The sequence below is a fragment of the Jaculus jaculus genome, chromosome 18 (genome assembly GCF_020740685.1).
Source record: "Jaculus jaculus isolate mJacJac1 chromosome 18, mJacJac1.mat.Y.cur, whole genome shotgun sequence".
NCBI lineage: Eukaryota > Metazoa > Chordata > Mammalia > Rodentia > Dipodidae > Jaculus > Jaculus jaculus.
In genome coordinates, this window is record NC_059119.1 from 34,804,242 (window position 1) to 34,828,657 (window position 24,416).

Consider the following 24,416-nt stretch of genomic DNA (forward strand, 5'->3'; position numbering starts at 1 on the left):
GAGTTTTAATGACCTTGTTTCTGCCATCTTTGCCTGCAGTGCTGGAGTTACGGGCATTCATGGCCATGATCAGCTTTCCAGCACGTGCTGGGGATCGAGCTCAGGTCCTCACACTTGCAGAGAGTGCAATGTGGAGTTTGCTTGTGGTGGCTAGAAGCCCTGGTGGGCCCATTTTCTCTCTCTCTAATAAATAAATTAAGTTAATAAATTTTTAAAAGATATTTTAATCTCTACAACACCTTCCAAGGCTCAGGGTCTATTGTGGAAGAGGTGGCAGAAAGAATGTAAGAGTCAAAGGAAGGGTAAGACTCCTTACAACGTGCTCCCTCAAGACACAAAATGGCCTGGATATCCATGACCTCACAGTGCCTGACACTACCTACACAAGACCATCATAATAGTAGGAAAAGATGATGACATCAAAATAAAAGAGAGATTAAGAGGGGAAGGGGATATAATGGAGAATGGAGTTTCAAAGGGGAAAGTGGGGGGGTGGGAGGGCATGACCATGGGATATTGTTTACAACCATGAAAGTTGTTAATAAAAAAAATTGGAGGGGCTGGAGAGATGGCTTAGTGGTTAAGCGCTTGCCTTTGAAGCCTAAGGACCCCGGTTCGAGGCTCGATTCCCCAGGACCCATGTTAGCCAGATGCACAAGGGGGCGCACGTGTCTGGAGTTAGTTTGCAGTGGCTGAAGGCCCTGGCATTCTCTCTCTCTCCCTCTTTCTCTCTCTCTCTGTTGCTCTCAAACCAATAAATAAAAATAAAAAATATTTTTTAAAAAATTGGGAAAAAAAGATTTTTTTTTTTTCGAGGTAGGGTCTCACTGTAGCCCAGGCTGACCTGGAATTCACTATGGAGTCTCAGGGCGGCCTTGAACTCATAGCAATCCTCCTACCTCTGCCTCCCGAGTGCTGAGATTAAAGGCATGCGCCACCACGCCCGGCTAAGATTTTTTTAAAAATCTCCAGATCCCACCTAGCCAGACACAGTGACACAAGCATGCAATGTCGCACACACACCAAAAGGGGCACACGTCTAGAGTTCTTCTGCAGAAGGCTGAAGGTCCTGGCATGCCACCCCCCCCTCTGTTCCTCATCCTTCCTTTCCTCCCCTCCCCTCCCCTCCTTTCCCTTCCTCTTCCCTTCCCCTTCCCTCCTTCCTTCCTTCCTTCCTTCCTTCCTTCCTTCCTTCCTTCCTTCCTTCCTTCCTTCCTTCCTTCCTTCCTCTCTGTGCCTCTTTCATTCTTCTTTCTTTCTCTCTCTCTCTCAAAAATAGTAATAATAGGGCTGGAGATATGGCTTAGCAGTTAAGCGCTTGCTTGTGAAGCCTAAGGACCCCGGTTCGAGGCTCGGTTCCCCAGGTCCCACGTTAGCCAGATGCACAAGGGGGCGCACGCGTCTGGAGTTCGTTTGCAGAGGCTGGAAGCCCTGGCGCGCCCATTCTCTCTCTCTCCCTCTATCTGTCTTTCTCTCTGTGTCTGTCGCTCTCAAATAAATAAATAAAAATTTTTTTAAAAAATTTTTTTAAAAAGTAATAATAAAAGTCAAACTCAGGGCTAGGGAGATGGCTCAGGGGTTAGAGCACTCTGCAAGTGTGAGGACCTGAGTTCGATCCCCAGCACAGGCTGGAAAGCTGATCATGGCCGTGAATGCCCGTAACTCTAGCACTGCAGGCAAAGATGGCAGAAACAGGGTCATTAAAACTCCCTGGGCATCCAGTTTAACTAGTGAAAACACAAAACCAGGAAGCTCCAAGTCCAGTGAGACTCCGTCTCAGGGCAGTGAGGCAGAAGAGTGGATATCTGCTATCTTCCCCTGGCCCCTGCACACAAGCCCATGGGGCACGCAAAACTGCATACACACATGCACACAAACTCAACTCAAAAGGAAAAAAAGCCTGACTTTGAAATGTACAAATGGACTTTTGTGTGTGTGCCTGTGTTTTTTTTTTTTTTCGAGGTAGGGTCTCACTCTAGCCCAAGCTGACCTGGAATTCACTATGTATTCTCAGGGTGGCCTCGAACTCTTGGTGACCCTCCTACCTCTGCCCCTCAAGTGTCGGGATTAAAGGCGGGCGCCACCAACGTCTGTGTTTTTTGAAGGCAGGGTCTTGCTATATCGCCTGGCAAGCCCTAAATTCACAATTAGCTTCCCTAGTGCTAAGGTAATAGGTGTGTGCCAACATGTTTGGCTTCTGAATATACATTTCTTTTCAATTTTTTTTCTCAATTTTTATTAACATTTTCCATGATTATAAAAAATATCCCATGGTAATACCCTCCTCTTTTCAATTTTTTAAAAATATTTTATTTATTTATTTGAGAGAGAGGGTGTGAGGGGATAGATAGACAGAGAATGAGCATGCCAAGGCCTCTGCAAACAAACCCCAGAAGCATGTACCACCTTGTAGACCTGGCTTATGTGGTACTGGGGAATCAAACCTGGCTCCTTAGGCTTCACAGGCAAGCACCTTAACCACTAAGCCATCTCTCCAGCCTCTGAACAGACTTTTTTTTTAAATTTATTTTTATCTATTTGAGAGGGACAGACAGAGAGAGAAAGAGGCAGATAGAGAGAGAGAGAGAATGGGGGCGCCAGGGCCTCCAGCCACTGCAAACGAACTCCAGATGCATACGCCCCCTTGTGCATCTGGCTAACGTGGGTTCTGGGGAGTTGAGCCTCAAACTCGGGTCCTCAGGCTTCACAGGCAAGTGCTTAACCACTAAGCCGTCTCTCCAGCCCATGAACAGACATTTCTTAAAACAAGATATACAGGGCATGAGCTCCAAACCAGCAGAGGCTACATAGCAAAACTTTGTCTCAAAGTTTTTTTGAGGCAAGCCTCAAAAAAGACTGGCCTTTTTTTTTTTTTTAATATGCAAGAGAGTGAGAGCAACAGAGAGAGAGAGAATTGGCATGCCACAGCCTCCAGCCACTGTAATTGAACTCCAGATGCATGTGCCACCTTGTGTGCATGTGTGACCTTCAGCGTTTGCATCACCTTGTGCATCTGGCTTACGTGGGACCTGGAGAGTTGAACATGGGTCGTCCTTAGGCTTTTCAGACAAGTGCCTTAACCACTAAGCCATCTCTCCAGCCCTCAATTTTTAAAATTTTTTTTTTAAGCCAGGTGTGGTGGCGCATGCCTTTAATTTACTTTTGTTTATTTTTATTTATTTGAGAGTGACAGACAGAGAGAAAGAGGCAGAGAGAGAGAAGGAGAGAGAAGGGGCACACCAGGGCCTCCTGCCACTGCAAACGAACTACAGATGCATGCGCCCCCTTGTGCATCTGGCTTACATAGGTCCTGGGGAATCGAGCCTTGAACCAAGGTCCTTAGGCTTCACAGGCGAGCACTTAACCACTAAGCCCTCAAATATATTTTTTTGAAGTACTAGGCATGGTGGTGTATTCCTTTAAGTCTAGTACTTGGAAGGCTGAGGTGGGAGGATGGTTATGAGTTCAAGGCCAACCTGGACTACAGAATAAGTTCTCAGTCAGCCTGAGCTACACAGTAAGTTCTCAGATAGCCTGGGCTAGAGTGAAACACTGCCTCAAACAGCCAAGAAAAAAATAATTAATTTAAAAAAAAAAAACAGGGCTGGAGAGATGGCTTAGCTGTTAAGCGCTTGCCTGTGAAGCCTAAGGACCCCGGTTCGAGGCTCGATTCCCCAGGTCCCACGTTAGCCAGATGCACAAGGAGGCGCACACATCTGGAGTTCATTTGCAGTGGCTGGAAGCCCTGGCGCGCCCATTATCTCTCTCTCCCTCTATCTGTCTTTCTCTCTATGTCTGTCGCTCTCAAATAAATAAATAAAAAATGAACAAAAAAAATTAAGAAAAAAAAAGTGCTGGGGAGACTGCTCAGCAGATAAAAATGTTGGCCATGCAAGCACAGAGGCCTGAGTTTGATCCCAGCACCACATTAAATGCTAGGCATGAAGGCTGAGAGATGACTCAGTGGTTAAAAGCACTTGATTGCAAAGCTTGGTGGCCCAAGTTCAACTCCCCAGTGCCCATGTAAAGCAAGATACACAGTGTGGCCCATGTATCTGGAGTCCATTTGAAATGGGAAGGGGTCCTGACTACACCTATTCTCTCTCCTTCCCCCCTTGCAAATAATTAAATAAAACTTTTTTTTAAATTCTGGGCATGGAAGCATATGACTACGGAGAACAGAGAGGAGGATTCCTGGAGTTTGCTAGCCCGATCGGTGAGCTCTAGGAAGAGCAAGAGACTCTGAATCAAAAAGGAGGCTGGGGGCGGGGGCTGGAGAGATGGCTTAGCGGTTAAGTGCTTGTCTGTGAAGCCTAAGGACCCCAGTTTGAGGCTCGGTTCCCCAGGACCCACATTAGCCAGATACACAAGGGGGCGCACGCGTCTGGAGTTCGTTTGCAGTGGCTGGAAGCCCTGGCATGCCTATTCTCTCTTTCTCTCTCCATCTGCCTCTTTCTCTGTCACTCTCAAATAAATAAATAATTTAAGAAAAAAAAAAAAGGAGGCCAGGGAGACAGGCATGCTGGTGCCACTCCTTTAATCCCAGCACTGGGGAGGCAGAGGTAGGAGGATGGCTGTGAGTTCGAGGCCACCTTGAGATTACATAGTGAACTCCAGGTCAGCCTGGGCTAGAGTGAAACCCTACCTTGAAAAATAACAAACAAACAAAAAAGGAGGCAGGTGGGGGAAGGTCATGGATAAAAGAATGATGACCTGAGTTCAGATGCCCAGAACGTGACCGTGTAAAGACAAACATAGTAGCATGTGTCTGTAATTCCAGAACTCCTTTGGCAAAGAGTGGAGACAGGAGAATTCCATGACAAAGGCAAAGAAAATACTTCTGATAAAATCATAAGATGAAAACTTCTCAAATCTTAGCAAAGAGAAGCCCATTAGGATACACAGGCATACGGAGCACCAAATAATAGGACCAAGGGGGGAAAAAAAGCAAACCCATGTTATATCATGGTTAAAACACACTAAATGTGGGCTGGAGAGATGGCTTAGCAGTTAAGGTGCTTGTCTGCAAAGCCAAAGGTCCCAGGTTTGATTCCTCAGGAACCATGTAAGCCAGATGTACAAGGTGGCACATGTGTCTGGAGTTCGTCTGCAGTGACTAGCGGCCCTGATGTGCCCATTCTCTCTCTTTCTCAAATAAATAAATTAAATTAATAAATAAAAAGAATGGGTGACATCTGCATAGATGGAGCTCCTTGTCCCTTGATGGTCTACTCTACATACTTGATGTTTCCTCCTGAGACCTTGTGCGTCATCACATATAGCTGACTCCGGGCAGGTGAGGTCTGATAACTCTTCCCTGCCCCTCTCCTTCTGTGGGGAACACCAGTAAGCACCATCTGGAGAGGCCCTCCTCTGCAGTCATAGCTGCTTCTCACAAGGAGGGCAATCCTTGTTGGTTTCTGAGTACTGTATCACCCAACAGCAACTCTCAACAACAGCAGTAGTGAAATAACATCTTCGTATTCTGACCTCAATGAAAAAAAAAAAGTCGGGTGTGCTGGTGCATGCCTTTAATCCCAGCACTCGGGAGGCAGAGGTAGGAGAATTGCCTTGAGTTTGAGGCTACCCTGAGAATACAAGAGTGAATTCCAGGTCAGCCTGGGCTAGAGTGAGACCCTACCTCAAAAAAAAAAAAAAAAAAAAATGCAAAGCTAGAAATAAGCAAGAAAAACTATAGCTGGGTGTGGTGGCGCACACCTTTACCCCAGCACTTGGGAGGCAGAGGCAGGAGGATTGCCTTGAGTTCGAGGCCACCCTGAGACTACACAGTGAATTCCAGGTCAGCCTGGACTACAGCAAGACTCTACCTCAAAACAACTTAAAAACTATAGAAAACACACAAATTCATGGAAGTTAAATAATACATTGAAGAAATCAAGAAGGAAATAAATTTTAGAATTGAATGAAAACAATATACGAAACGTATCAGATACAATGAAGGCAGTCCTAAGAAGAGAATTTTTAGCTCTAAGTATCTACATTACAAAATCGGAGGCTTGGAGAGATTGCTTAGTGGTTAATGCACTTGCCTGTAAAGTCAAAGGACCCAGGTTCAATTTCTCAGGACCCACATAAGCCAAATGCAAAAGGTAGCACACCGTCTGGAGTTCATTGACAGTGGCTAGAGGCCCTGGAGTGCCCATTCTCTCTCTCTCCCTCAAATGAATAAAGGAAATGGTGTTAAGACACCCAGACATTCTTAAAAAAAAAAAATAGCTTAGTAATTCACCATAAGGCTTTGGAAAAGTAAATATAAACCAAACTCAAGATCAGTGGATGGAAAGAAGTAATAAACACAAAGAATCAAGGAAATGAAGAGCTGATGCCTTAAAAACACAATCAAGACTGACAAACCTATACCCAAGTTAACAAAAAAGAAAGAAGTCCCCAATTAATTAAAATTAGAGATGTGGGCTGGAGAGATGGCTTAGCGGTTAAGCGCTTGCCTGTGAAGCCTAAGGATCCCGGTTCGAGGCTCGATTTCCCAGGACCCACATTAGCCCTATGCACAGAGGGCGCATGCGTCTGGAGTTTGTTTGCAGTGGCTGGAAACCCTGGCACACCCATTCTCTCTCTCTCTCTGTCACTCTCAAATAAATAAATAAAAATGAACAAAAAAATTTTTTAATTAGAGATGAAATGGAAACAATATAACCAATGCCAATGAAATTCAGAAAATTATGAGGGTATACCTTAAAAACCTATGCTCTACCAAACTGGAAAACCTAAAAGAAATGGATCAAGTCTGAGATGCATATGATCTCGTAAAGTTAAATTAAGATAAGATTAATTCAAACAGATATATAACAAATAGACTAAAGCACTAATAAAAATATCTCCCAGGGCTGGAGAGATGGCTAGTGGTTAAGGTGTTTGCCTGCAAAGCCTAAGGACTCTCCAGGACCCCAGTAAGCCAGGTGCACAAGGGGGGTGCATGCATCTGGAGTTTGTTTGCAGTGGCTAGAGACCTTGACATGCCCATTCTCTCTCTCTCTCTCTCTCTACCTCTTTCATAAATAAAAAAATAATACATATTGTTTAAAAATCTCCCAATTAAAAAAAAAAAAAACTCAGATCCAAATGGATTCAGGGCAGAATTCTACCAGACAGTTAAAGAAAAACTAAAACCAATGTTTCTAAAATTACTGCATAAAATAGAAAAGGAAGAACTACTTCCAAACTCTGTATGAACTCAGCATTACAACGATAACAAAACCAAGCAGGGGGCTGGAGAGATGGCTTAGCGGTTAAGGCACTTGCCTGCAGAGCCAAAGGACCCAGGTTTGGGTCCCCAGGACCCATGTAAGCCAGATACACAAGCGGGTGCATGCATCTGGAGGTCATTTGCAGTGGCTGGAGGCCCTGGCGTGCCCATCTTTCTCTCGCTCTTTCAAATAAGTAAATTAGGCAGGGACCCAACAGAAAGAAAATTATATACCAAGTTCCCTAGCGAACATATATACAAAAATTCTCAATAAAAGACTTAGAAACCAAATTCAAGAACATATCAAAGAGGGCTGGAGAGAAGTCTCAGTGGTTAAAAGCACTTGCTTGCAAAGCCTGGAGGCCTGGATACTTTTTTTTTTTTTTATAAAAAAAGAACATCAAAGGGCTGGAGAGATGGCTTAGCGGTTAAGCGCTTGCCTGTGAAGCCTAAGGACCACGGTTCGAGGCTCGGTTCCCCAGGTCCCACGTTAGCCAGATGCACAAGGGGGCGCACGCGTCTGGAGTTCGTTTGCAGAGGCTGGAAGCCCTGGCGCGCCCATTCTCTCTCCCTCCCTCTACCTGTCTTTCTCTCTGTGTCTGTTGCTCTCAACTAAATAAATAAAAATTTAAAAAAAAAAGAACATCAAAAGGTTCATTAGCCATGACTAAGCTGACTTTATTCTAGAGATGCAGGGATGGCTTAACATATATATATCAATACATGTAATTCACATAAATGGATTAAAGGACAGATTCACATAAATATTTCAATAGATACACAAAAGACCTGTGACAAAAATCCAGTATCCTTTTATGATAAAAGTCCTCTAGAGAATGGATGGGTGGAAGGAACATACCCCACCATAAAAATTTTTTTAAAAAAGCTAATGATAGCAATCCTATAGCCAACATCCTGCTAAATGGAGAAAACGTGAAGCATTTCCATAAGATCAGGAACAAGACAAGGGTGCCCACTCCCTTCTCTCTTATTCAATATAGTATTTGAAGTCTTAGCAATAAGACAAGAGAAGTAAATAAAAGGGATATAAATAGAAAAGGAAGAAATCTAAGTATCTTTCTTTGCAGATTATATGATTCTGTATATGATAAGACACTAAAGACTCCACCCAAAAACTCCTAGAGCTAATGAACATTTTCAGCATAGTGGCAGGTTACAAAATTAACATATAAAAATTAGTACTCTTCTTATATAACAATGACAAATATAATTAAGAAAGAAATCAGAGAAACAATCTCATTCATTAAAATCAAACCTCAAACACAAAAAAAAAAATCCCAAATCTTGAACTTTCCCTAATTAAGGAAGTAAAAGATCTCTACAGCGAAAACTTTCAACACTGAAGAAACTGAGAAAGACACTAACTAGAAGATCAAATGTAGGGAAAATGTCCATCTTACCAAAGCAACCAACAGACTCAATGCAATCCACATCAAAATTCCACTGTCATTTTTCACAAAAATGAAAATAAAAATCTTAGGATGGAGAGATGGCTTAGCAGTCAAGGTGCTTGCCTGCAAAGCCTAAGGGCCTAGGTTCAATTCCTTAGTACACACATAAGCTAGATGCATAAGGTGGCTCATGAGCCTGGAATTTGTTTGCAATGCCAAGAGGCCCTGGCCCACCCATTCTCTCTCTCTCTCTCTCTCTCTCTCTCTCTCTCTGCCTCTTGCTCTTTATCTCCCTTTCTCAAATAAAAAAAAGGAAAAATACTTTAAAAAAAAAATCATATGGAAGCACAAAAGATCCCAGATAGACAAAGCAATCCTGAGCCAAAAGAATACCGCTACAGGTATCACCATACCTGACTTCCTTACAGTACAGAGCCCTGACAACCTACCCCCGACTTCCTTACACTATGGAGCCCTGACAACGTACACCCGACTTCCTTACACTACGGAGCCCTGACAATCGACACAGCATGGCACTGGCACAGACCCATATGAGCTAGCTATGCCAATACTGGACATATACCAAAGAATGCTACCTCCTGCTACAGAAATACTTGTATATCCATGTTCATCGCTGCTCTAGTCACAATAGCTAGGAAATGGAAACTTTCTAGGTGTCTGATGTGAATTGATAATAAAAAATGTGCTGTGGTGGTTTGATTCAGGTGTCCCCCATAAACTTACATATTCTGAATGGTAGGTTCCCAGCTGATAAGAGATTTGGGAATTAATGCCTCCTGGAAGGAGTGAATTGTTGGGGGCGGGCTTATGGGTGTTATAGCCAGTTTCCCCATACCAGTGTTTGCACACCCACCTGTTGCTATGGTCCACCAGTTGTTGGCCGGGGGAGGGGGGAAGGGTGATGTCCACCCTCTGCTCATGCCATCATTTTTCCCACCATCGTGGAGCTTCCCCCTCAAGCTTATAAGCTAAAATAAACCTCTTTTTCCCACAAGCTGCTCTTGGTTGGGTGATTTCTATCAGCAATGCAGACCTGACTGCAACAGGTGGTGTATATGCACACTAAAATTTAATTTAGCTGTTACAGAAAAATAAAACTAGCCAGCACTTGAGAGGCAAAGTGAGTTCCAGGCCAGCCTGGGCTAGAGTGAGATCCTACCTTGAGCCACCCCGTCCCCCCCTAAAAAAAAGAAGAAAAGAAAAAAAAGTAAAATAGGGAAATGTGTAGAAAAATGGATGGAACTGGCAAACACACTGAGTGAGGTAATGCAGGCCTAGAAAGATAAGTGTGCGCATTTCCTCCCACACGTGTCTTTGAAGTTTAGAGTCGTGTTTTTTTGTTTGTTTGTTTGTTTTTCGATTTTTCGAGGTAGGGTCTCACTCTAGCCCAGGCTGACCTGAAATTCACTATGGAGTCTCAGGGTGGCCTCGAACTCACCACGATTCTCCTACCTCTGCCTCCTGAGTGCTGGGACTAAAGGCGTGCGCCACCACGCCCGGCTTAGAGTCGTGTTTTTTAAAGATGGGAAGGAGAATAGTAGAACACGTGTGAGATGAAAGTAAACGGGGGGGGGGGGGGACTGGAGGTAGAAAAGGTTTAAGCAGGGGTGAGGGCAGGGACTTTGGGAGGGAAATGGGTAGTGGCGAGGGTTAACCTAAACTAGATTATGGAGGAAAAAAAACCCATATGGAAATCTACTATTTTGTTAGCTAATTAAATGATATAGTTAAAAACCGCTTGATTGGAGGTACCCCAGAAACCATAGAACTTACCTTCTAGCTCTCGTGAGTGACCAAGAGTAATGTCAATAGCTTACATTGTTTTAGGGATCCCCAGAGCTTCTATGACCAACAACTGAAAGGGAGGTATCCTTATCTGGCACTGGGATCTTTTTCTTTTTGTTTGACAGAGAGAAAAAAAGAGGACAGAGAGGGGGGGGGGAGAGAGAGAAGGGGCGTGCCAGGGCCTCCAGCCACTGAAAACAAACTCCAGATGTGTGCGCCCCCTTGTGCATCTGGCTAATGTGGGTCCTGGAGAGTCGAACTGAGATCTTTTGGCTTTGCAGGCAAATGCCTTAACCGCTAAGCCAGCCCTCCAGCCCTTTTCAAAAATATATTTTATTCTCATTTACTTATTTGACAGAGAAAGAGAGACACGGGTGTGGTGGTGGGGAGCACTGGGATTTTCTAAGCAAGCACCTCTAACCACTGAGAAATCTCCCCAGCCTGGCACTGGGGTTTTCTAGCCCACATACGAAGTCCTGAATTTGTGTTTTAGCTCGTGCCTGTTGTTTCTTCCTGAGGGCAGGCGCCATGTCTGCCAAGCCTTGCCAGTCCTCAGTGTGAGTCAGATCTAAGGACCAGGCTCTTGTTCTTCCCACAGCCTAGGGTGGGAGGAAAAGTCCGCTATTCCTGTAGCAGGAGCCCTGCTCCCAGCCAGCCAGTCCCTGCAGGTCAGTGGCGGCCATGTGCCCCAGCCCCAGGGGTGCCCTTTACCTTACCCCCGGCTCCTCTGGCTGAGCTTTCTCAGGAACACCCGCGTGACCTCCAGGGCCTCCTGCTCTGGAAGCAGCAGGTTGCCAGACGTGTTACAGCTCAGATCGATCCAGTCATTCCTCAGGGTTTGGAAGTCAAGGTTCCGGGCACTGAACGTCTGGTCCCAGTTGACCACTGGGTCAAATACAGGGACATATTCAAACACCTCACTCATATCTTCCTCTTCCTCTTCTTCTTCTTCTTCCCCCTCTTCCTCTCCCTCCACATCTCCTTCCTGGCCTTCAGCTGCCACTATTTCTTCCTCCCCATGCCAACCCCTGTTAGGGGCCTGAGGGTCCATCCCGTCACCCCTTCTCTGCTTTGCGATGTATGACTCCACTTGATTCAGCCACTGGGACTGCTTGACCTTGCTCTCGGGGCTGGGCGTCGGCGTGCGTGGCAGGTTCGACTCCCCGGGCCTCTGAGGCTCTTTGTCAGAAAGAGGCACGTCTTGCCTGGGCCCGGGGCTGGGTCTTCTCTTCTCAGCCCCTGATGGCTGGACTGGAACATAGCTAGTCCTCGCTAGGAAGGGATCAGTGGAATTATGCTCGGGAAAGGCTGCCAGCAAGGCACTGCGGGGGGGCTGAGCCAGGAGCTTCCGCAGGCTTCGCAGGTGGTAGTCGGTGCCCTCCTGCCCCGGGGTGGAGGAAGGCATGCGTTTTCTCCCTTGTGTCCCAGTATTCTGGTCTTGGAAGGCAGGGGTCTCCTCTGCAACTTCCTCATACTGGGATTCTTCTAGAAAGTTCTCTTCAAAACCTGTTAATGATAAACCATTTCTCATTTCAGGAGTCGTCAACCTTTCCCAGGAAGAGACACAAGATAACAGGTAACCACAAATGCAACACACAGAGGGACCAAATCTGGCACTGACTGTGTGACCCTGGGCAAATTATTCTACCCCAGTACCCATGCAAAGCCAGATGTACAAAGTGGTGCATGTGTCTGGAGTTCGTTTGTAGGGGCAGCAGGCCCTGGCATCCCCATTCATATTCATATTCATATCTCTCTCTCTCTCTCTCTCTCTCTCTCTCTCTCTCTCTGTTCTCAAATTAATAAATAAAATATTTTTAAAAACCTACTTCATCCCCCTGCCCCCTCCCTTTCTCTTTCTCAAATAAATAAAATATATCTTTAAAAAAAAAATCTACGTCAGTGCCAGGCGTGGTGGCGCACACCTTTAATCCCAGCACTCGAGAGGTAGAGGTAGGAGGATCGGCATGAGTTCGAGGCCACCCTGAGACTGCAGAGTGAATTCCAGGTCAGCCTAAGCTGGAGTGAGACCCTACCCTGAAAAAATGCAAAAAACAAACAAACAAACAAACAACAAAAAAAACCTACTTCAGAGGGTTGCCGAGAGCTGAGTGATAGAAAATGCATCAAGCACTTCACAAATAACTGGTACCTTCAGGGACAGCAAATGGTGCCAGCCATGTCCCAGAGCCTCATGGGGACAGGCCACAGCAAGACAGAGCTTGTCCACAGCCTACTTCTCAGCGGGTCAGAGACAGGGATCCCCAGAGCCACCCGCCTTTGCGGCTGACAAGAAACACCATTTGTGTGGACCTGATATGGAAGGTGACAGCGCTGTTTTCTGCTCCCTGATTGTGGGGAGGGGCCCAGGGATTTGCACGATTAAGCTCCTCGGGCCACAGTGGCAGTGGTCTGAGTGTCCCCTGGAAGCGGACCACGGCTGCCCAGGCAGCTTGCCCTGGTGGCTTCGGCCAGCACTTTGCTCTGTACCTGGATGTTCCATGTCCTGCTTGTCCGGCTGGTCCATCTTCATGTACTCCTGGAAGCTGGACCTGCACGAGGTAGGGACACGTGAATGAGCGCCTGCTGCCTCCCTGTCACCTGGACTGGACTGGACTGGGAGCTGGGGAGGTATTTCTATGAGGGTGTGTGCGTGTGTGAGAAGGGTCCAGAAAGACCCCTTGGCCTGGGGGTTGAGGGGGTCATCTGTGGCCACTACAGCCCAGGCAGCTCTCCTGGCTCCTAGAGAGCCCCTTACACGGCCCCTCTTCTTGCCTCGTTCAGAGCCACCCACCTGTCCTGGTCATAGGCACTTTCCTGGTAGAAGCATTTATTATGAGTCTCCATGTGGCTCAGGCGGGTATAGTCATTAGGATAAACAAAGGACAGATGAACCTGCAAATGGAGAAAAGAGAAAAAAAGGAGCCTGGCTTGAGCTTGCCCGTTTGGCATCGCAGGTGGCCCTGGGGAGCACAGTGCTAAAGGTCTCGTGTGGCATTGCAGACGGGCACTCCGCTCTTAAGCTTGCTCTCCTGGGCTCTCCGCTCTGCATGGGGCTCCCTGGGCCACAGCACCTCATCTCCCAGGCCAGCGTGTCCCCTTAGCTGCTGCCGAGACCGTTCCCCATGTCCTCTGCCTCCTGACCCTCTCCTGTCATCTCTGACGGTTGAGCTGCCCCTCCCCACAGCGCTGAGCAGCTGTTCCAGGAACTGCCAACTGCTGCCTTTGCCTCTGCAACAGAACCTGAGCTCACCACCCCCGAAAACCTTCTCGATTCTGTGCCACCCGCTCTCTGACGCTTCCTTCCTGCCTCCTATATCACATGCATTTTGCTCCATGGTTTTCGTGCCCATAAATGTTTTTTCTTTGTCTTTTATTTTTTTTCGAGGTAGGGTCTCACTCTAGCCCAGGCTGACCTGGAATTCACTATGGAATCTCAGGGTGGCCTCAAACTCATGGCAATTCTCCCACCTCTGCCTCCCGAGTGCTGGGATTAAAGTCGTGCGCCATCACGCCCGGCTCTTTGTCTTTTTTTCCGAGGAAGGATCTCACTCTAGCCCAGGCTGAGCTGGAACTCCCCCTGTAGCCTCAGGTTGGCTTTGAACTCACTGTGACAAAGGTGTGTGCCACCACGCCTGGTTCCTAGTGCATTTTCCCCTAGTGCCTTTGTCTGTAATTTAATAAATGCCACTAGCTGGCCAGTTGCTGGGTCTGAGCACATAGGAGAGGGTGCACGGTGCCAGGCTGCAGAGCTGGTTTGTATGTGTGTATGGGGGGGGGGGGTTTCCTGAGGCAGAACATCCATTTGTAGGCTCTGCAGGACAGTATACCCTGGTTAGTTCATCTATGAATACAGCCTAGGGACCTCAGAGGCTGTCTTGTCTGCTAGGATGGGGCGCAGCTTGCCATATCCAGCCCCAGACAGACAGACGTTCCGCACCCGGTTTTGCCCCAAGCCCAGGCCCTGGACTTACAAAGCGGAGGCCCTGGTAGCGCTGCAAAGGGAGCCCGTCCACCAAGTAACTGGGTTTGTAAGGACAGTCGGGCAGGACATGGCGCAGGTGGGACTTGGGGATCAGAGGCACTGAGGACGAGAAGGGAAGAGGATTGAAAAGAAGGCAAGAGCATAAATGGTTGAGGCTGCATCCTCTGCCGCAGCGACTACCGTTTTGTACCGATGGCAGCTTTGGTCACGGCTCACATTGGTAATCTGAGGCTGCCACTCTCCTCACGGGGTGGGGTGGGGGGCATTCAAGGAGCTCACTGCTGGCAGAGGATCTGACGTGACTTTGAAGTCACCGGACAGAAGCTCGGTGAGGTCCAGACGCTTACAAGAGGCCTCAGGCTTAGTGCAGTGCCGGTAACTAGATTCCTTCCGTGGGAGCAGTCTCTCTCTCTCTCCCTCTCTCTCTCTCTCTCTCTCTTTCTCTCTCTCTCTCTCTCTCTCTCTCTCTTATTCTGAGACAGAAGACAATGCTCTAGCCTTGAACTTGGGATCCTCCTGCTTCAGCTTTCCAATCACTGAGACTATAGTTAGGCACCACCACCTTGCTCCTCTCTCCTTTTTACCGGGAAAATATGGAAGAACATAGTCTTCTTTTTTTTTTTTTCTTTGAGGTAGGGTCTCACTCTAGCTCAGGCTGACTTGGAATTCACTACGTAGTCTCAGGGTTGCCTTGAACTCACAGCAATCCACCTACCTCTGCCTCCCAAGTGCTGGGATGGATTAAAGGCGTGCGCCACCACGCCCGGCCATAGTCATTTCTTTAATTAATTTATTTATTTTTACTTATTTTCACATGTGTGTATGGGTGTGCCAAGGTCTTTTGCTGCTTGAGACGATCTCATGTCATTTTTCATCTAGCTTTATATGGGTGCTGGAGGATGGAATTTAAGCCAGCAGGCTTGGAAAGCAAGTGCCTAGAACCACTAACCCACCCCTCATCTCTTCAACGAAAGCAGTGCCAGTTGGGGATGTGGCCCAGTGGTAGAGCACAGCCTTAGCACGCTCAAGGTTCTGGATTCAACCCTCAGAAGATGAACATCTCAGAGTTAACATCTTCCTCCCGGAAGGACAAGAGACAGAAACCAGGGAGAGGAACAGTGGTCAGGGAGGCATGCATGGGGACTTCTGGGTTCTGATTCCACTTCTGGTCCTGGTGGTTATACAAATGCTGACTCTATATGATTTATGGAATTATAAATTTAGACACTTTTTAAAAAACTTTTTGGTAGGGCTGGAGAGATGGCTTAGCGGTTAAGCGCTTGCCTGTGAAGCCTAAGGACCCCGGTTCGAGGCTCGGTTCCCCAGGTCCCACGTTAGCCAGATGCACAAGGGGGCGCACGTGTCTGGAGTTCGTTTGCAGAGGCTGGAAGCCCTGGCGCGCCCACTCTCTCTCTCTCCCTCTATCTGTCTTTCTCTCTGTGTCTGTCGCTCTCAAATAAATAAATAAATAATTTTTAAAAAATTAAAAAAAAACTTTTTGGTGTACATGTTCTATTTTATACTTTAAGGGAGAAAAAGAACCTGTGACTTTTGGACTATTTTGGTGAAATTAACAAGCCTCCTAAGCCTCCTCCATCAACACTGAGAACCTGGCATGTGCTGATCCCATTTGAGGTGACCCCAGTATGTGGCCAAGGCCTTACCTCGATGAAGGGTGTCTCGAGGGTCAGGCCTTAGCATGTCGGCCAGGGGCTGCTCATCTCTGGGAAAGGAGTTGGAGGAGCCCACATGGCTGGCTGCTGTCTGTGGGATGTGGCCCACGTCATCCATTCTTAGGATGGTCTCATCTGTGTCCAGGAGGAGAGAGTAGAAGGAATCCATGAGAGCTGGCAGAACCCAGTTTGCTGCCTTTGAGGGACATGGCTTCTGTATTTCACAGGATTGTGCCACTGGAATGACTGGCTTCTGTATTGCCACAAGTACAATCTGAGATGTGCCCAGTCACTCTGTCCCTAGCTAGCCCCCATAGCTTATAGTCTCAGCTACCTGCCTCCCTTTAAGCCAGCTTCATCCCGTGGCTTACTTACATCACAGTTTTGTATAAAAAAGATACCTCTTCCTCAAAATTCTTTACTGCTACCTGATAGAAATCTATATTCAACCATATTACCTAATTTTACTTAACCAATATTATGTAGTATTTTTTTCTAATATTTTGTTTCTGAGAGAAAGACTCAAACAAACTTCAGGCATATCACTTTGTATATCTGGCTTTACATAGGTTCTAAGACATCAGATCTGAGCAGCAAGGTTTTGCAAACAAGTAGCTTTAACCACTGGGCCATCTTCCCAGCCCTTTCTATAGTATTTATAAGGTGGTTTTTTTTTTTTTTTTTTTTTTTTTTTTTTTTTTTTGAGCACTGCTGTTGGTTGAATCCAAGACTTCTTACATGCTAGGCTAATGTTCCACTACTAAGCTACACACCCACAGCCCCAGGTACCATTCTAAGGATCTTAAAAACAACTCATCCAGGACAGGAGAGTTGGCTTAGCGGTTAAGGCGCTTGCCTGCACAGCCAAAGGACCCAGGTTCAATTTCCCCAGACTCATGTTAGCCAGATACACAAGGTAGCACATGCATCTGGAGTTTGTTTGCAGCAGCTGAAGGCCCCAGTGTGCCCATTCTCTCTCCCCCTACCTCCTTCTCTCTCTTTCTCTTTCAAATAAGTAAAATAAAGTTTAAACAAAACTCTTCAAAACCACCACATGACACACATAAGATTCAAAATGCTTGGGGCCAAGCGTGTTTCAGATTTTAGAGCTTTTGATTGTAATATTTATATAGGCTTTAACCAGATGAGCATCCCCAACCCTCAAATCCAGTGGGTGTTTGAAAAGCTTTGAATTTCAGAGCATTTGGGATTTGGGGTGATTAGGAATGTCCAACAGGCACAATTATTATCCCTACTTTCACTGACTTTGGCATGGGGAAATCTAAGCCCTTGGTCTAAGGTCACATAACTAGTTAGTGGTAAAGATGAGTTCCAACCCGGGCAATCTAGTTCTGGCCCCTGGCACTGGGAGACTCTCAACATATTATCGGAATTGAGAGTGTGATGAACTTGGCTCCACCAGCGCTCATGAAGCAGTCTCCTTCTTTCTCTGCACCCCCCTCCCTTGACTGCAGTACCGTTTACCATAGCCAAGATGGGGGGGGGGGTCATCCTGTTTTTAATCTCTGTGTGTCTGTGTGTGTGTGCACTTTATATGCATGTATGTACACATATGTGTGGGGGCTAGCAGGTAGACTTAGGTGCTATTCCTCATGTGCCCCATCACTTTCTCTTTTTTGGTTCATTTTTATTTATTTATTTGAGAGTGACAGGCAGAGAGAGAAAGAGGCAGATATATAGAGAGAATGGGTGCGCCAGGGCCTCCACCCAGAACGAACTCCAGATGCATGTGCTCCTTTGTGCATCTGGCTAACCTGAGTCTTGGGGAATCGAACCTGGGTCCTTTGGCTTTGCAGGCAAACTCCTTGACTGCTAAGCCATCTCTCCAGCCCACTTTTCCTTTTTTTTTTTTAAAAAAAAAAAAACTTTATTTTTATTTATTTATTTGAGAGAGAGAGAGAGAATGGGCACACCAGGGCCTCCAGCCACTGCAAACGAACTCCAGATGCATGTGCCCCCTTGTGCATCTGGCTTATATGGATCCTGAAGAGTAGAACCAGGATTCTTTAGCTTTGCAGGCAAACAGCTTAACCACTAAGGCATCTCCAGACCCCACTTTTCCTTTTTTGAGATAGAGACTCTCACTGACCTAGATCTCACCTAATTAGACTAGACTGTCTGTCTGACCAGCAAACCAGTTTTCACCCCAGTGCTGAGATTGAAAGTGTGTGCCACCACACCTGGCTCTTTTTACATGGGTTCTGGGGTTCCAAACTCAGTCTTGCAAGGCAAGCACTTTACTAAGTTAGCTATCTCCCCAGCTCCATCTTCTGACTTTTTTTTTTTCAAGATAGGGTCTCACTATTATAGCCCAGGCTGAGCTGGAATTCACTGTGTTGTCTCAGAATGGTCTCGAACTCATGGCGATCCTCCTACCTCTGCCTCCCGAGTGCTGGGATTAAAAGTGTGTGCCACCATGCCAGGCTTCTGACATTTTTAAATCCTCAACCCCTTCCATTTTCTAGAACCCCACTTCTTAAGCCGTGGATTACACACCACCACATGAAATAGTGTAACTGTATGTGGGGCCATGAAAAATGAGGCAACATTAAAACATTCCTAAATGTGCAATGGCCAAATATTAATTCAAAATTAAATGCATTACAATTCACTTATGTCGCATCCCAACTTCTCTGCGGCCATACAACACGTGTATTTCACATGCCCAAATCCCACACAATGCCAATGAACGCTGCCTGAAACGCCCTGGATCAGAGTCAAGACTGTGCTATGAACTGCAGTGTTTCTACTGTACGTACAAAGTTTTCCACCCTTATAGAAACCTGATAGTTGTGAAAAACAAAGACTTTAAATATCTTTCTAGCACCAACCCTCAGCATGGAAGTATCAAATTAGTGTATCTTTGGATTGTGTTAAAAATCAAGCATTCTAGCCGGGCGTGGTGACGCACGCCTTTAATCCCAGCACTCGGAGGCAGAGGTAGGAGGATCGCTGTGAGTTCGAGGCCACCCTGAGACTCCATAGTGAATTCCAGGTCAGCTAGAGTGAGACCCTACCTTGAAAAACAAAAAAGATAAAATAAATAAAGAAAGAAATTTAATTATTTTAATGTAAAAATTTCTTGGGCAAAACGGAGTAAAGGGGACACCAGTGGGAAAGTTTAAGAGTCCTGCTCTAGCGAACCACCTGGGGGGCTGGCTGCTTGTCTTTGCCCTCCGCCTCCTGGGGTCACTCATCTTCAGTCCAGATGGTGTGAATGATCTGGAACTGACTAATCTATACGCAAGCCCACTTACCTTCGGCCTACTGGTCACCTGGACCTCGCTGTGGACAACACTCACAACAGTCTTGGTCTGCTTGCTCCTCTAGCCTTGGCTACGCGCAAACTAGGATTGCAAATAGGGAACCGGATCCACTAACCAATCTCTAATCAAAACCGCTTCTTTGGGCTAGAGGGATGGCTTAGCGGTTAAGGCATTTACCTGCAAAGCCAAAGGACCTCCGTTCGATTCCCCAGGACCCACGTAAACCAGATGCACAAGGTGGCGCATGTGTCTGGAGCTCATTTGCAGTGGTTTGGAGGCTCTGGCGTGTCCATTCTCTCTCTCTCTCTCTCTGTAGTTGCCTCTCTCCCCCCTCTTGCTCTCTCATATAAATAAAAATATTTTTAAAAAAGAAAAAACGCTTCTTTCTCTAACACCATCCCAGCAGCTCCTAATCTGCGCTTCTGCCTTAACCCATGGCTTCATGCTCTGGTCACCAGCAACTCCCTCTTAGAAATCCAGAGGGTCCCTTTCTCCACCTTGTTTCTTACAATAAACTTAAAAATTTTTTGGAATTTTTAGTTATTTATTAGAGAGAGAGAGAATGGGCATGCCAGGGCCTCTAGTGACTGCAAACAAACTCCAAGTGCATGCACTGCTTTGTGCATCTAGCTTATGTGGGTACTGGGAAATTGAACTCAGGTCTTCAGGCTTTATGGGCAAGTGCTTAAACCTCTGAGCTGTCTCTCCAGCCATAAATTACTATTATTATTTATTTATTTATTTTGGTTTTTCAAGGTAGGGTCTCACTTTAGCACAGGTTGACCTGGAATTTACTCTGTAGTCTCAGGGTGGCCTCAAACTCACGGCGATCCTCCTACCTCTGCCTCCCAAGTGCTGGGATTAAAGGTGTGCGCCACCATGCCCGGCCATAAAAATATTTTTATTTATTTGCAAGCAGAGAAAGATAGAGAGAAGAGAGACAGAGGATGGGCACTCCAGAACCTCCAGCCGATGCACATGAAACTCCAGATGCATGCACAACTTTGTGCATCTGGGTACTGAAGAATCAAACTTGGATCATTAGGCTTTGCAGGCAAATGCCTTAACTGCTAAACTCTCTCTCCAACCCTACCATTTTTATTTATTTATAATTTATTTTGAGAGAAGGTCTTGCTATGTAGTTTAGGCTAGACTTGAAATCATGATTCTCTTGCATTAGTCTTTGGAGTGCTGGGGTTATATCATCACACCTGGCCATTTTTATTTATTTATTTATTTTTCTTTTTAACTTGTAATCCTTCTGACTCCACCTCCCAAGTGCTAGGATTACAGGTGTGAGCCAGCACACTTGATGAAACTACTGATTCTTTTTTAAAAATATTTATTTATTTGAGAGAGGAAGAGAGAGGAAGAGATTAGAGAGCAAATTGGAACACCAGGGCCTCTAGCCATTGCAAACAAACTCCAGATGCATATAGTACCTTGTGCATTTGGCTTACGTGGGTTCTGGGGAATTGAACCTGGGTCCTTGGGCTTTGCAGGCAAGTGCCTTAATCACTAAGCCATCTCTCCAGCCCCATATTTCATTTTTAGTGGTGCCTTAGGATATAAGTCTTGTTGAAAAAAATGATAAGTAGGGCTAGAGAGATGGTTCAGAGGCTAAGGTGCTTGCCTGCAAAGCCTAACAACCCAGGTTGGATTCCTGGTTTGTGCTAGATGCACAATGTGGTAATACATCTGGAATTCATTTGCAGTGGCTGGAGGCCCTGTAATGCCTATTCTCATTCTCTTTGTCTGTCTGTCTCTACTTGCAAATAAATAAATAAAAGTTTTCTTAAATAAAGAAAAGAGGGCTGAGAGATTACTTAGTGGTTAAGGTGATTGGCTGCAAAACCCAAGGACCCAAGTCTGACTCTCCAGATCCCACATAATCCTGATGTACAAGGTGATGCATGTGCAAGTTTGGCATGCCCATTCTCATTAATTCTCTCTCTCTCTCTCAAATACATAAAAATAAAATATTAAAAAAGAGAGAGTTTGGGAAGAAGTACCCTGTGGGGGTAGATGATGCTATGCCTAGAGTCCATAGATTATTCCTGAAATTTTCAATTCCAGGGTGGGAGATCTTCCTGTGAATTGCTGGACAGGAGGACCCAGATGTCCCCCAAATATGATGTTATTGCCAAAGGCACTTGGTCATCTACCAGAACTAGTTGGTAAGTCACTACGTGATTGGGCCGATTGGACTTGAGGCCTGCTCCAATGGAAGAGAATTCCTGCCTGGTGCTGAAACCTAATCAAAAGTCTATGGCTGGGAAAACCATAAGCCCTATGGGGGCCACTACTGCTGTCGTTTGGCTAAATGGATATATCGTGCCCACCAAACTGCCCTCTAAATACTTATGTTCATGCCCATATATTACTGCTGCTCTCACTTTTGGTTACAGGAGCCTCTCTTTTCAGATGGTGGTGACCCCGGGGAGACTCAATGCTCATCAAAGTGTTGAAAATAAGTGACAGTGGGGTGTTAGGAACTAAGTGAGACATCTCTACCACACCTTCCAAGGCTCAAGGACCACTGCAGAAGAGGTGGTGAAAAGAATGTAAGGGCCAAAGGAAGGGGAGGAGTGCTTTGCAATACAGTCTTCCGGTCATGAAGAAAAATTCTAAAAGGTTCTTTTTTTTTTTTTCCCTTTTGGTTTTTCAAGGTAGGGTCTCGCTTTGGTCCAGGCTGACCTGGAATTCACTATGTAGTCTCAGGCTGGCCTCAAACTCACATCAATCCTCCCTCCTATCTCTGCCTCCCAAGTGCTGGGATTAAAGGCATGCGCCACCACACCCAGCTTTAGTTTTATATTTTTAATGCTTTTAAATTTTTCATATAAGGGCTGGAGAGATGGCTTAGCGGTTAAGCGCTTGCCTGTGAAGCCTGAGGACCCGGGTTCAAGGCTCGATTCCCCAGGACCCACATAAACCAGATGCACAAGGGGGCACATGCGTCCGGAGCTCATTTGCAATGGCTGGAGTCCCTGGCACGCCCATTCTCTTTCTATCTGCCTCTCTCTCTCTCTGTCTGTTGCTCTCAAATAAATAAATAAAAATAAACAAAAAAATTTTCACACAAATATCTACTGTACGTTGCGCACAGGCCCTCATAACCTCCTGCCCTTCCTTTTTCCTACTTTTGTTTTCATTTTTGAGGCAGGATCTTGGTATGTAGCCAAGACTAACGTTGAACCCATGACCATCCTGCCATATCCTCCTTACTGCTGGGATTACAGGCTACGTCACCACGCATGATGTCTGGCAGGCTCTTCAAGAAGCTATTGGTACTGGAGGATAAAGGACTGTGACAACTGTAAGGTCCCTTGGGCTCTGCTCCTTCTCTGGACCTCCTCCACACACACATAAGTAAGCACCTGAGATCTGGGCCACCTCCCGTGCCACATGCCCTCAAGTGGGCTGAGCCCCATGCCTTGACACCTTGGCCCTGAGCTCCGTACTCACTTGTGAAGAGGGACAAGGAAGGGGAGTCAATGATGGTGAACCTGGCTCCGGGGTCGTTCCGTCGCCACTGGAAGAGGAGACAACAGGTGGAGATGGAGGTCGGAGGTGGCTGGATTTAGGACCGTGTCAAGAGACAAGGGAAGGCTGGTGCGGGAGCCGGGGACGGCGGTCAGTCGGAGGACTCACCGCGATCTCTACGTGGTCAGTGCCCTCGTCGTTCTGTTTGTGCAGCACCTCAAAGTAGTACCTGAGCGAGGCGGACAAGCTGGCGGAAGGAGACACGTCAGCAGGACCTGCTCCTTGGTCATCAGTGGACACCTCTCCCACACCCATGAACCACCCACTCCTCCATCTAGACATCTCCCATTCGATCCTGACGGCTGACGTTGTTTAGCAGTCTATAGCTCACAAAACAACAGGGGGGGGGGTCGTCTTATGACGTACAGCTCACGGGGTAAGCCTTCGTGAGCAGTTGTCACACGTCGACCATCTTTAGTGCTTTATATAAACTGACTCACTCCTTGGTTCTAAACCAGGCTGCTGAGGCACTGAGGTTCGTACGGATAGCCTCAGTAATTTGCCCAGTTACCCAGGTAGTAGTAGGCAGTGGACATAGGACTTGATCCCGGGTAGCCTTGCTTGGAAACCCGTGCCATCAGTGCTGAAGAACTACCCAGAAAACGCTCCCAGTGGCGTTGGCATACAGCAGGGGCTCTGCAATTGGGGTCTGCTCATCAACTTCAAGCCGCTGCACGTTCTCGAACGTGTGACACCAGGGGGCGCCCTGGAGCTGCCCTAAGCTCCCCTCTCCAGCACTAAATGGGAGTCCAACGGCATTGGCTGGGAAAGGTCTTGCTGGCTACCAGGAGTCCTTGTGATGTCATTTCTGTAGTATCTTCTAGGGACTCCTGTAAATCTCCCCCCTGCCCCCAGATAACTACCTGGGCTGTTACAGGTGGGGGCATTTCCAGGGATAGAGAAAGCGGGAAGGCAAGGACTGGGAGAAAATAGCTCTGTTTCCACAAGTTACAAACCTCAGGGCCCCCGCCTCCTTACTGAAGATGAGGAAAGGCAGGCTCGGGTTTCTGTTTGTGTGGAACGGGTCGGGGGGCGGGGGGGGGGTCTGGGCACAGTGAGCCCCTGCAACAGGCTAGTGTGGGTGGTGGGGAAGGGACGCTGATGGGCTCACAAGAGCGTCTGTGGCGCCCCTCTCTACTCACCTCACTGGCTTGGAAATTTGACTCTGAAATTTCCCAAACTCTCCAGGGGCGGTCCACTCCTTTCCTGTCTAGAAGCGTGAAGAGACAGGAGAGCAGGAAGGAGAGGAAAGGAGAAAAGAGAGGAAGTAGGATGAGATGGGTAGGAGAGAAGACGGAGTTAAGCGGAGTGGCTAGCCAGCTCATACAGGACAGGTCCCACCACTCTGCGAGGGAAGGCTTCCTGCAGGCGGCAAGACCAGAGTACACCCTGATCACTGGGCCAACAGACAACAGGACCCACAAGATGTATGTGACAGGGTCCCTGCTAACCTAGTGCTCAGAGCTTGACTTCCCCACCTCA

General features: G+C 46.8%; 1 protein-coding gene across 1 annotated transcript in view; it reads right to left on the bottom strand.

Annotated features, from left to right (window-relative positions):
* The window catches only part of B4galnt3 (beta-1,4-N-acetyl-galactosaminyltransferase 3), a 146,359-nt gene that overhangs the window by 12,550 nt on the left and 109,393 nt on the right, over positions 1-24,416 (bottom strand). The window contains exons 7-14 of the mRNA XM_045137448.1: positions 24,077-24,144; positions 23,043-23,121; positions 22,857-22,923; positions 16,093-16,236; positions 14,418-14,527; positions 13,238-13,338; positions 12,934-12,995; positions 11,160-11,949 (exon numbers count right to left, since the gene is read on the bottom strand). Coding sequence (XP_044993383.1) covers positions 11,160-11,949; positions 12,934-12,995; positions 13,238-13,338; positions 14,418-14,527; positions 16,093-16,236; positions 22,857-22,923; positions 23,043-23,121; positions 24,077-24,144 — 1,421 coding nt within the window. The remainder of the gene's footprint in view (positions 1-11,159; positions 11,950-12,933; positions 12,996-13,237; positions 13,339-14,417; positions 14,528-16,092; positions 16,237-22,856; positions 22,924-23,042; positions 23,122-24,076; positions 24,145-24,416) is intronic.